The 13,045-nt window shown below is 41.4% G+C and overlaps 1 protein-coding gene across 2 annotated transcripts in view; it reads right to left on the reverse strand.

The window, feature by feature from the left end:
* map2k5 (mitogen-activated protein kinase kinase 5) overlaps nucleotides 1-8,065 on the reverse strand; it is a 55,853-nt gene extending 47,788 nt beyond the window's left edge. For both annotated transcript variants that reach the window (XM_062549064.1, XM_062549063.1), the window contains exons 1-5: nucleotides 7,673-8,065; nucleotides 7,155-7,203; nucleotides 6,329-6,396; nucleotides 1,460-1,529; nucleotides 593-633 (exon numbers count right to left, since the gene is read on the reverse strand). In XM_062549064.1, the coding sequence (XP_062405048.1) occupies nucleotides 593-633; nucleotides 1,460-1,529; nucleotides 6,329-6,396; nucleotides 7,155-7,203; nucleotides 7,673-7,804 (360 nt within the window). In that variant the 5' untranslated portion in view covers nucleotides 7,805-8,065. The remainder of the gene's footprint in view (nucleotides 1-592; nucleotides 634-1,459; nucleotides 1,530-6,328; nucleotides 6,397-7,154; nucleotides 7,204-7,672) is intronic.
* Between the last annotated feature and the right edge of the window lie 4,980 nt (nucleotides 8,066-13,045).

Raw genomic sequence — 13,045 nt, forward strand, 5'->3', positions numbered from 1 at the left:
TAGGGCAACATCTGAAAACAAACACCTGACCCAATGACTCCAAAGATACTCATTCTAATGATCTTGCACAGATATAGGTTAATTAAACAAACTGTACGCATACTTAATATGTACGGAGAGAATATTGTCTCATATGCATGATACTACCAGCTACTATAAACCTAAGAAGGAGAACGTTTAATGGGAACAGTAGAAAGCATACAATCTCACCGTGACCTCTAGTCACAAAGACGGCATGACCACTGTTCTTATTCCATATTCATAAACACCATGAATCTGAGCAAATCATTTCTCATCCCTACACCGTTTCTGCATATTAGACGCAAGACCAAGATCCAAGATAGACGCAACACCCCAACCGAGCACTTTCAAAAAGGACAAGAGAGCGAGGGAGGAAGGAGGGGTTGAGGAGAGAGAAAGAGAGAGAGAGAGAGACAGAGGCAGAGAAAATAGAGCTGCACATCTACATATATAAATATAAAGAGGGGGCTGGTGAGAGGAGAGCCTTGACTTCAATTGACATTTCAATAAGTGGAGCACAGCATCGCCAATTCATTCCCAACTTTCCTGAAACAATTATTGAAATGGATACCTTCAGGCCATGTATGTTCCGTATCCCTGGAGTCTTGCCGGCTGAAACAGTAATTGACTAAATTGTAGAACACATCAGGGCCATTTACAAATTTGCTGAAAAGGAATCGTTTAAAAAGAAATGAGGATGAATCTGAAATTAGCAGTGAGAATGATTGAGACGTGGCTCAGGAGACATGCGCCGGGAATTAGGGGACCTTGCTGAAATGACTGTGGGTGGAACAGGGGTACTACTTCCAGACACCGTTTGTATTTATACACTACGCTAATCCTTACGTACATATGGACACAGGCTTTCAGGATTCTTTACTCTTTGTCTCACAATCAGTTTTTCTCTCCGTTTCACATGCATATATGTACATTACATACAGAGAGAGAGAGAGAGATAGTGAGAGAGAGAGAGAGGAGCGAGAGAGAGAGAGAGAGAGGAGCGAGAGAGAGAGAGAGAGAGAGAGAGAGAGAAAGAGAATTTGCATACTTTCCTCACAACAAAATGCCTGCCAGTGTTATCAATTAAACCAACACAACCAGCAGTCTAATATCTGTGTTGTGGATGTGTTCGGAGCCCATTATTCTGTTATCATTATTAGCAATAATCAGAGTTTATAAATCAGTAAAAACAACTCCTACTTTGTACATTTACAAATATGGAAGATTATTAGGTATGATGATGATAACTGATGATCACCCAGCTGTTCAAAATATTACAAAAAAAACACAAAAAGATCCTTTCGTTCTTTCATGTGCCACACAGCCTGCAGGAGGTGAAATGTTATTTAATGGTGACTTTGCAAGACAAGAGTAGTGTGTACACAGTGCACACACACACACACACACACACACACACACACACACACACACTACAAACCTCGAGGAAAGATCTGCAGTGGCTCAGGCAGCAGTCCATTGACACGTTGCTCCATCACAGTATTGCAGTACTAGAGACAGAGGGAGGGAGGGAGGGAGGGAGAGAGAGAGGGAGAGAAAGAGAGAGAAAGAGAGGGTGTGAGAGATTGGGAGAGAGCAGAGGGAGGCAAAGTCAGAAAAAAATGGTTCGATTTCCACCATAAAGACTGGAGTTTGTAATTCTGCAATACAAATAAATTTTAAAGACAAGTGTTAACGTTTACATAGCAAATGTTCCCCTGCACTGTAAAAGTGTTGTCACTGAAAGGGGACAGTGCATCATTGAAGACAGAGAGAAACGCCAATCTCAATGCCATGAAACGGCACCATTTTGCATTGTCCATCAGGCTTTATATCCAGCCTGAAAAGCCTCAGTATCATCGTCCAGGTAATCTTTCTTTAATGGGAAATTAACTCCCTATTGATCCCGAGCTTGTAATGCCTTCCAGGTGCGCTCCAATCACACGCCTGTCAAAATAAGAGCGGGGCCATTTGTTTTACCGAGCAGCAATCTTACGCCGCACTCCAAAACAGCTCGACTTTAATTACCTTCTACACTGCATTGCTACACAGCGAAGGTTAACTCACTCACACACAAAAACACAGCATCAATAGACTGTGTGAGGCAATTTATCCTATTCATAAAAAAAAAGGGAGACTGTAAAAAAAACTGCTGTACGTGAGCACATTGGAAGCAGGGGCGCTCCGACTGACCCTGCAAACAACAGCAGAACTTGCACCCACACTCCTACGCTGTCCTTGAGCTGGGGTAGGGGAACCGCTCACCTCTACGGAACGTTCACTACATTTGCACAATTACACCTTCGATTTATTCATTTAACACATGCTTTTATCCAAGTGACTTGCAACAATGAAGAATAACATTCAAACTACAATGCGGAGGGCCCTTACCATAAGGCTACTATACATCAATAGATACTACTACCAAAGGATCAAAAGGCAGACGTTCGGTTCTATACGCTGTATAAGTTAAAGTGTAGTCGAAGGACATAGTGCTAGAACGAGAAAGGGGAAGAAAGCAGAAGTGCATATTAGGTGTGTTGGGTTGAAGAGGAAGAAGAGGTACAGCGAGAGCACACACACACACACACACACACACACACACACACACACACACACACACACACACACACACACACACATACACACACACACACGCACACACACACACACACTCCTGCTAAAAGAACATTTCAATTGATGTTTCAGTTAACACCACCATCTGCTGAGAAGCTTGTGCGTATGTGCCCCCTCCTCCCATGTCTTTATGTCGGCTAGAGACCTTGTTCATTGACACTGGCCCCTGAACAGATAGGCAGGCTGTCCACTGCAAACCAAACCACAGGCACAGATGGACCCCGAAGCAATGTGTGTGTGTGTGTGTGTGTGTGTGGGGGGGGGGTGTTGGACAATGACATGCTGGGGTCCAGGAGCCAACTGTGTGTGTGCAGTTTTCAGTGGGCCGCTGGACTCAGAGCAGAGCAGAACAGAACAGAACACAGCTCAGCTCAGCTCAGCTCAGCAGCTCTGCTCAGCCTAGCAGAACCGAACAGCAGCCACACTCCCCTGCCCTACGAGTACAGCACTACATGCATCACACCCTGAGAGAAACAGAGAGAGAGAGAGAGAGAGAGGCAGAGAGGGAGTCAGTCACAGAGAGAGAAACAGAGAGAGAGAGAGAGAGAGAGAGAGAGAGGCAGAGAGGTAGTCAGTCACAGAGAGAGAAAGAGAGAGAGGCAGAGAGAGAGAGAGAGTCAGTCACAGAGAGAGAGAGAGAGAGAGAGAGAGAGAGAGAGTCAGTCACAGAGAGAGAGGCAGAGAGAGAGAGAGAGAGAAAAAAGGAGGGGTGCAGCTGTTATTAAAAGGCCTATTTATCATCGCTACCCCCTCCTCAGGTTTCATCTCTTCCTGCCCGCCAGCATTGTCGCTAGGCCACACAGGAACAATGTAGCTCCTACACACCCACACACACACACACACACACAGCACATGTGAACATGCCCTCAGTTCCTTGTAGGCGCACGCACACTCACACACACACCCATGCATACACACACGCGCGCACACACACACACACACACACACGCACACAAAACACCTTTAATTTTCCACTCCACTACTTTATTGATTAGGAGCCGCAATTACCCACTAATATGTAACAGTGTATTAAAAGAAATTCCCCTTTGTTGGACAATAACTAAACACTGTTTGATCACAAACAGCATCCCTCAGCCTGGGGGGACAGACTGGCCCTCTCTGGCGCCGCTCCTCTCCTCTCCTCCCCTGCCTTAGCCTCATCATCATTAGCAGGCCCAGAATAGGAGCGCTCCTCAATTAGCGCGCGGCGGCTAGGGGATTGTGGGGGAATGAGGTCGCGTGGCTACATCTGACACGGGTCAGTCTTTAACTTTCAGCAGCAGCAGTGGCGGCGGAGGTGGTGGTGGCGGTAGTGGTGGTGGTGGTGATGGTGGCAGTGGCGGCTCGTTCCTCTAGGTTCAGTGGCGCGATTATAAATGCCCCTGTCTCAAAGGCGTCCGCTCTGCACGCACCCGGTCAAAGTCAGACGATGACGGAGGCTGTCCTCGATGCGCAACACCCCGACGCGTCCCTATTTAGTCTAACGGCGGCGTGCACGATCCCACACTCTGTCTCTATTTGCGTGTGCATTTGCCGTCTTTTGATGTGATTGTCGCTTTTTTCCCCCCAACAATTTAATTGAGGTTGGATGTTCTTTACTATTTCATCTGCAGGTCGTGACCCTAGTCAATTGAGAAGGAGGGCGTGGAGCTGTCGACTTGCAACCCCAGAGGTCAGGTCAGGTGCCAGCCTCATCTGATCCCGCGCGGCATCCCATGACGCATCCAATCCGAGGGCAGAGGCCACCAGAGAGCCGGCGGAATCGCTCGCTTAACCGCTCATCAAAAACAGAACCAGTCCTTAATTCCTATTAATTCAACACTATGGCAATCCCCTCATCTGGAATTAATGACAACAAAGCAGATTTGGCTAGTGGAAAAGAGGTGAGGGTCTCAGTGGATGCTAAACTGCCACCCAGGCGAAAATAAAGCATATGCTCTGAATATGAATGCGGGGATTGCTAAAAAAGCGCGAGTGTTGCGTAAGACCGTGGTAAAGTCAGTATTATGCCCATATTACACTTTCCCCTTCATTCAGCATCTTTCCCAGACGGGGCCATCCCAGGAGGAGCACAAGCTATTATCGAGAGCAGCAACTCATTTACTCAGGAGCTGGAGATCATTGTGCGGCGGCCAAAACTACGCGAACGAGGCAATGTGTTTGGGTAAATGGTGTTTGTATGCATTTCAAACAAGCGTGCCTTAAACAGCATTACAAACAGGCATCCCCAGAACACCTTTTTGGTGGCCTATTTAGATGACGGAGTTCCTTCCAATGCACTTGCCCTGAAATACATTCAGCTTACATCAGCATCAACAATGACATGTGATCTGACCCAAAACACTATTTGAGGTAAAAGATATTAAGGTTATGGTTATGCCTGCTCAGGCGCTTTTATCCAAATCAAATATTATCGCCCTTCGTAGATTTTCTATTGAGTCTACAATGCCAGCTTACAATACTAAGGAGGACAAAGTAGCGGAAATCAGATGAAGTTTATCTAGGCTACATTCTGAAAGGTGAAAGATACTTTGAAATTATTCAAGCATGGCTGCAAACGGCAGAGATACGGGCAGCCTGTGATGAGCACAAAACAACAAAAAATTAAATGATTTGAAGTAAACAATTAAATAACATGCATTTCTAAGTGTCTTTTTTTTCTAGGGAGAGCAAAAAGAGCCTGTAGCTATCCAAGCATCAGTGTAAGCTGATGGGGGGTAAAAGACATCCCCAGATGAAAGTAGATTTTGAAAAATTTCTCAGCCCAGGGGGTCCGTTTATTAATGAGGCGAAACTTTAAGTACTGCATAATAAATAATAAAAGTTGATAGTTCATTTAGCTTGCATCGTAGCACACAAACACAACAATCAAAGCCATTACTCTTGATGTCTGCGACATGAACAGTAAGCATTGAGAAACAAACACAAAACAAAAAAAGCAGAAAAAAAAGAAAAAGTCTGCAGCAGAATATAGCTGATATATGAATGTGAATATGAGTGTACATATACTGTAGATATGGGTCTTGAAAATTAACATTGCCGCATTTTTTAATTGGATAATAATAATAAAAAAGAGATCTAATTATCTGTAAGGAACCTCATTTGTACCATATTTGTACTTTAAACATTAAACATTACTTGTGACCACTACGAGACACACGGGAGAATGAGACGCAGACGATCGCAGCTCGTCTCTTTGAGGACTTGTGCCAGTGCATGCCAAAGGTGACTTGTTACCATGGAAACATCAATTGGCACATCAAGCAAGTGGAGGGGAGGGAGGGTACAGAGACACAAGAGGAAAAAGGAAAAAAATCTGCTGCTACTTGTCATCTTCACCAATCTGCTTAGTAATGAGCATATTTTGCCAAAGGCTGAAAAGATCCACAATAATAGATTTTTAATAGCTTTCCCTCTAACAAAACCCTTTCAGCGCTCAATGGCACAATGAGAAAGGTTATAAATCAAATCTCAATGGTTTGAGGTCAGTAATTATAATTCTGTGGAACCATAAAACTATATATACTTTCCAAAAAAAATATTTTTTGCAGATGTTATTTTTCTCCCTGCTTTTACTAACCTTGCAAATGGAAATAAATGGTCATGAAAGAGACATTTCTGAAAACACACTAAAGGCACTTTGAGAGAATTTTTTTAAAGAATTAACACTCACATATGAGAGCATGGCTTTCATTTCTTCGTCACTCCTGACCGTAATTCGATCACCAACCTCATCTTCATCTACAAAACAGGAAATCTGTCATCATCTCCATGGGGACAGAGATTATGGGAACAGCCAACGTGATTACGAAATATCATAATGTACAACTGTCACACTGAAACTATAAGTACAAAAACTATGTTCATATTCATAACCCCCCCCAGGCCACTGTGGCAAGCAAAGCATTGACAGTTAAGAATGTATAGTGGTCACAAGTTCACCACAAGCATAAACATGTCAAAATATCACAATGTCTTAGAATGCCAATTTCACAGTTCTTTTTTTTTCTGTTTTCTTTTTTTTTTGGGGGGGGGGGGGGGGGGGGGGCTTCTCATTGACAGTGCTGAGGGGTGTACGTTGAAGTGAGGTTACTGCCTTATCCAGGTTGGTACCTTAAGGAATAACCACTGATCTATAAGAATACAGCATCACCTTAGCAAAGTCACGTTTCCATTTCAGAATAGTGGTTACTTATGAAGCTACTCTTGAAGCTATCTGAATAAGGCAGTATGTAACCTTGCTTCATAGTAGACGTCTCTGACCTAAACCTGTGAATGAAATTTTCTTGGCTCAAATCACCAAGATCTGTAGGTCTACATTCATTTGTTTACATTACAATTTCAATTTAATAAAAGTCGTTGGGGGGGATCTGCCAAAATAAAGTCACTCTGGCAAAAAAAAAACTACCTAACAAAGACTGTTGAATTTTGTATGCAGACAGCAAAGCAGCAACTTGCAAGCAGCTAACTATTAGGATATTGATCAATAATAAACTTACATTCAAATGCTGTAATTGTGGCTTCTGGCATGACATCCCTTATAGCTACCTAAGAAAGGTTCAATCACAAATAGACGTAAGTACATTCACAAGTCAAATAGTAGGCTACCTTTGGTACAGAAATTAGGCTGTAAGAACGTGTGGATGTGGAACCGGATGCTTAGGTGCACGCACTGCCATTCAATGCCTGCTAATTTAACATTTGGATGCGTCAGGCACAAAGAAAACTAGATTGCTCTTACTACACATGACAGTCTCTTTAGCATAACATCATCTTGCCAGAACCGTTATAAAAATAGTTGAGGTAACTTATGTTCTAGCAACTTAGGTTATCGCTATCTATGTGGGCATAATAACGTCACCGCAACCCAAACATTGGCTCATTTCTAAGTTTGACGATCCAATTTGACATGCCAACATTTGACAGCACAACCTGAAAAATGTTGTGATGTGTTAAAATCAAGTGTCAAAACAAAACGTATGATAACTTAATTACTTAACGCTGTCAAAGTACTTGCCAGTAAGTCATTAAAGCTCAGCATAGAGGGACTGTCCACAGAGGAGTCCATGTCCCCGCGTGAGGTTTTGATTCGGATGACGATTCCCTCGGTGTCCATGCCGCACAAATTATTCAGAAGAAGTAAAAGCATAACAAATGTGTGAGAAGCACCATAGCGTAATTAAGCTAACTAGCTCACTTATACTCCAGCATGTATGTTAACGTTAGCTTGCTAATAGCACGCTCGAACTATAGTTGATGTTAACCACATTTTGTTAGCGGATTGTGCTTAGATCTTCAGCAGGACCAACTCAACAAACAGCCAGTGGCTATAAGATGAACAAACGTTTTTGATTAAGAATAAACCATGATTTCCCACCGATACTGGCTAACGTTAGCTCTCAAAGTGTCAACAAACTAGAAAACTCTCAGATAGCGGAAATAAACCGGATGACTACTGTAATACACCCGGAAACGATTCAAGGAAACGTTTGTAGTTTTTTTGTGAGATTTTGACGTTTGCTCGAATTCAGCTTTGCAGCAGCAGCTTTCCCGTTTTCTGTTACATTGGTGGGCTGATGTGATCTTATTTTCAAATGGTAAAAAAGTAGCTCATACATTTTAATGTAGAATATTGTTTGGAATAGCCTATGACTGCCTTCCACAAAGTGTCTGTCACAGTCGCTTCAAGACAGCTAGGCACAGTCAGATGAAGACAGTCTTTTCTCAGTCGCTTTGGTAGGCTACATTTCTCAGATCAGAATTGAAATTGTCAAAACTCTTTGTTCAATCTTCACATCATTGTGTCACTTGTCTTTACATGCAAAATGGCTACATGTTGTCATATGAATGTGTTGCCCAAAAGACAGGAACATCTGTGTAGGAAGTCTGCACTGTAATTCCTACAACATTGCATTCACAGTTTTTCCTAACGAGATTGTCCTAGGCCTGATCTAGGCTACTTTATTTCATTTAAACAGTAAAAGCGTAAATGTGAATATTGTCGATCAAACTCCCACATAGGCTACACTAAAGTTTAACCTACAATTTACAAAAAAAATTCATACAAATTTTAGCCAAAGTTTACATCAGAACATCCCTCCAGAGTACACTGTTACTGACGACTAAGCCATTTGACTGTCTTATCCGTACACGATGACACAAGGACTTGACATGCACTGACATGATGTTCATTGACACAAATATTTAGTTTTGAGAGATGGACTAAGGATTTTGAGCAAGAAACTGGCTTTTGCAGATAATCCATGGTGTTTTGCTATAGTTTTGTATAGTTTTGAGAAATGCACTGTTTAGCAAATCTCAAGGATGATTCGAGAAATGTACTGTACCAAACAAAGCGACTGAGAAAAACTGTAAATGATTTAGGCTACTTTATACCTTTCACTTGGCCACTTAGCCTAATATTCAAAACTGCAAAATTAGTTTTCTTTTAAATGTGTTAATGTAGGATTAGTTTATTAAGTTAATAATAGGGTGTCTCTGACATAGGTCTATGCTGAAATGGAATTGACAGCCTTTGGTTGGTTAGGGCCTTTCGTTCGGTAGGCCTACACCACCAACATCTTGCAGATGCCATATTTAGCAGATTTCATAATTATGCCATTTTAAAAACTAAAATTCAATTAAATTTAGTCATCATTCGCTATTCCCAGCCGACGACAAAATAGGGAATAGTTTATCTAATGTCTGTAAAACATATTAAAGATCTAGCTCTGTGAGAAATGTCAGATGGTCATCCTCTAATTCCATTCCATTATCACGCATGTCTAATTTCACTATATGATCATGGATGTTCTGAAAAAGAATCACTAGCTAAAGAATCAGCCTATGTCGTCAGCTACCACTTTGAAATTGAAAGAAAGCACTCTGAACTTCAATGTGGTAGGCTATATCACATGTTTAACTTTAATCTTCAAAGTTGTTATTTAAAGAAATTAGGCTACTTCATGCTTGTATTTCAAATGTAGGGGAGTCAAAGGTACAGAAGTTGTCTAAATGTATTAGGCTACAGTAAAAGTCACAAGTTTCCAAAAATATGAGTCACAAGTTTTCCAAAAGTGCTGTAGGCCTATTAAAGTACATTTTTACTGTCCTCCCCTGTAAGCTCTAAATGCTCCACCAACTGCTGTTTGGATACACAAGGTGTAGGCCAATATGTCTCAATTTAAAATAACCTAATACTTGTACATACTTTTTAATTTCTCTAATATGTCCTTCATATCTGTGTATGTTCACTCTCTGGCTGGGCTGTATCATCTCCATGATCACTTGTGTGAGCTTAAAGCAGGATTAGTATGTAAAGATTTTCACTTGACACAAGTCATTAGTGTTAAATGGATGTACAACAGAGAACACTTAACCCTCTGTTGATTACTGCCTTATCTTGCAGGGTTGATTCAGGTGCTTGATCATAGATAGCCTGAATGCTTGAGGCTTTCGAGACATTGATCCCTCAACAAAGACTATAGTGTCCATTTGCTGTAATTTACAGCATTGCATTTGCCACTGGGGTATTTGACATTTGCTGACCTTGGTCATGTTTAATGATGAGCAGCTGTTTAAGCTTAATCCTTTAGCCTACCTTTGGAACAAATGCAAAGCTCTGTAGGTTGGCACAACAGCATCTGAAATAAAATCCTTTGCCCTCTTGCCTAGTCATTAGCATGGCAAACATGAAATAGTTATTCAATGTCCTTAACATTTCCAGTTCTATTATAGCAAAATGAAAAGCTAAATATGAATAGCATGCTTTAAAATCATCTGCTTTTATCCTGAAAAAGAAGTCAGACACGCTTTATCGTGTGTGTGTTTTTTTTTCTGTTTGCACGTACATTAGCAATCATGAGTCAATTACTACATTTGCCTTGATAATGGTTGAGGATGATGCTACCATTGATGTAATTTGACTTTAATGGAGCTGCACAAAGGCCATTGTGTCACTGTACACACACACACTGAATACATACACGCCTGTGTTTGCCTTGGCAGCCGTGCTAAGAAGACAAACATGCAATCTCACACTTATTCGTCTGTTGTGATTTGACACAGGTATTGAGCAGCTGGAATAATCAGGAACAACAATAGATTTTTTTGTAGGGCATTATTACGTTGTTTAATTGTCACAGGACGAGAAAGAGACAAAGACGAACAGGAGTGTCCCAGTTAATGCTTCCACCAGCACTGTGCTGATGAGAGCAGGTAATCTATATGGCAGTTTGTCAAACCGACCCTCAGAGAGACGGTGCTTGGATATTTCGCTAAGTCAGCAATCCACATTATCAGAAATCAAAGCGTGGAGCTGGCTGGGGCCCGAGCAGAGGCCTATATGACTGAGAGCAAACATCCACTATCTGGTAATTAAAAACCATTTTATCAGCCCAGACCAAGTTCTCCCTAGTCTCTCCTCCCTTCAATTTAAAAGCTTCTTGGCTGGGACTGAGACCTATTTGAATTCAGACATATGAGCTGAAGTTATTTAACTTTTTACAAGAAAGAAGAAAAACATAGTAAACAGACATTGGATGGTTTAAGTAACAAAACAAAGCAAAATTAAACGGAGCGAGACACAGTCTACATTATTGGTTGGAACACAGATTATCCAAATAAATCTGATCTATATTCAGTATACACTAGTAAATGCTGAGCACATTTCTATTTAATGTGTTTGTGCGGTTCATCTCTGTTTGACCATTTTAATAACCTTGAATTCCCCTAAGCTCAATAAGTCTGCTTTGATTCAGGTTGTAGCTCTCCAGCGATCACAAAAGCTCGAGTAATACAACATAACCCCTATTCACCCCATTCCTGACCCTCTCAAATCAGCTGTCATGTCACTTACACTGCCATTTATCAGAGAGCTGTACAGATAAACCTTGACACTGGTGTGGTTAACGCTGAACTATTCCATAAATAAGAGCGTACTGATCTCTGAAATGGCTTGATACAAGGTATGCCGTGTTTTCTCGATTATCATAGCCGATGTCATCGCACGACATGACTTGATGAGAATTTACTGGAATTAATTTTACAAGGCGTTGTGGACATATCATAAAATATACTTTCTTTCAGTCATGATGCAAACAAACAAAAAAAAAACCCATCAGATGCAAATCAACTCTCTGCTATTTATCAATCATAGAAATCAGTGATTTGGAAAGTGTCTGAGTTACACCAAATTAGAATACATGGAGAGTGTCCAAGGCAGCGCTTTTAGTGTTAATGAAGTCAAGTTCAAGAGGTGACGTCTGTCCACCTTTGCAGTGAGGCCACAGTTTCAGGTTGCTGCTTTGTACACTGAAATATTTAGCAAACAAATCAACGGAAAGTCTGACTAACTTTTTAACTGGAATCTGAGGTCAGTAATGGATGGTGACTGGGGAAAATACCCTCAGACAGATGCGGTCTGTGCCAACAGCTAAGGACTGGCCATTAAATGTGGTTCATTTACTCACCTGGCCTCTCATAAGTCAGATGGATGTTTCTTGTTTTGGGGCATGAATTGGAAATCTAAAATAATTCCTAAATGCCAGCTGCCTCAACATGGTGTGATAGCATGTCATTGCATTTGGGGCAGATATGGACATTCACCTTATCTGCCACCACTTGCTTTTCTTATATCATGAAATATTAAAACAGATGTGCAGACGACGGAGTAACTAGCACCAGTGTCGGTTCATTTTCATATCTCTTTCAGTGATGTAATCTAGTTAGCTGTAGTGGGTATACTGTGATCGACCCCAAATGGAAATACGTATCTTTGCCTATTTTAAAGGAGTATACTGACATGGTGATGCTTTTTAAATGGGTATACTGCGTGGTCCTGCGTATCACATAGACTACACCACTGGTCTCTTTGAACTGAGCTATCCTAATGCTCAACTCTATCGCATACGGGTGTAACTGGCGGAGCGTGGACAACAGCTTGATAATGCGACCGCAAAGTATAGACATACATTAATAATCAGAGGCCATGAATAAATAAATCGCTGTGATCATTTAGCCAGCTCACAGACTTCTGTCTTTGTACTTTTAATCCAGTGCTTAGGGGACCAAATGCGACACTGCTTTTTATTTAAAGCTTTTCGGTTAAAGACCAACTAGATAAAGATAAATACGCTAAGTTACAGTATGTCCTCTAGACAATATAAAATAAAACCCAAACAGAACACCATTTAAACAACATTTATTGCATCATTAGTAATCAGACAACAAGACACAGTTTGTCATCAAAAATGCACTAATGTACCCCAAAACATATAGTGCATACCAACAACGTTTTGATAACACAATTTCAGAGAAAAATGGACTGTGTACAGTCTAGATTGTGCTGCAGTGTGCTGTGGAGGAGCCCCTGGTTCAGCACGCTGGTGTT

This window comes from Sardina pilchardus, chromosome 11 (assembly GCF_963854185.1).
Source record: "Sardina pilchardus chromosome 11, fSarPil1.1, whole genome shotgun sequence".
Classification (NCBI taxonomy): Eukaryota; Metazoa; Chordata; class Actinopteri; order Clupeiformes; family Clupeidae; genus Sardina; species Sardina pilchardus.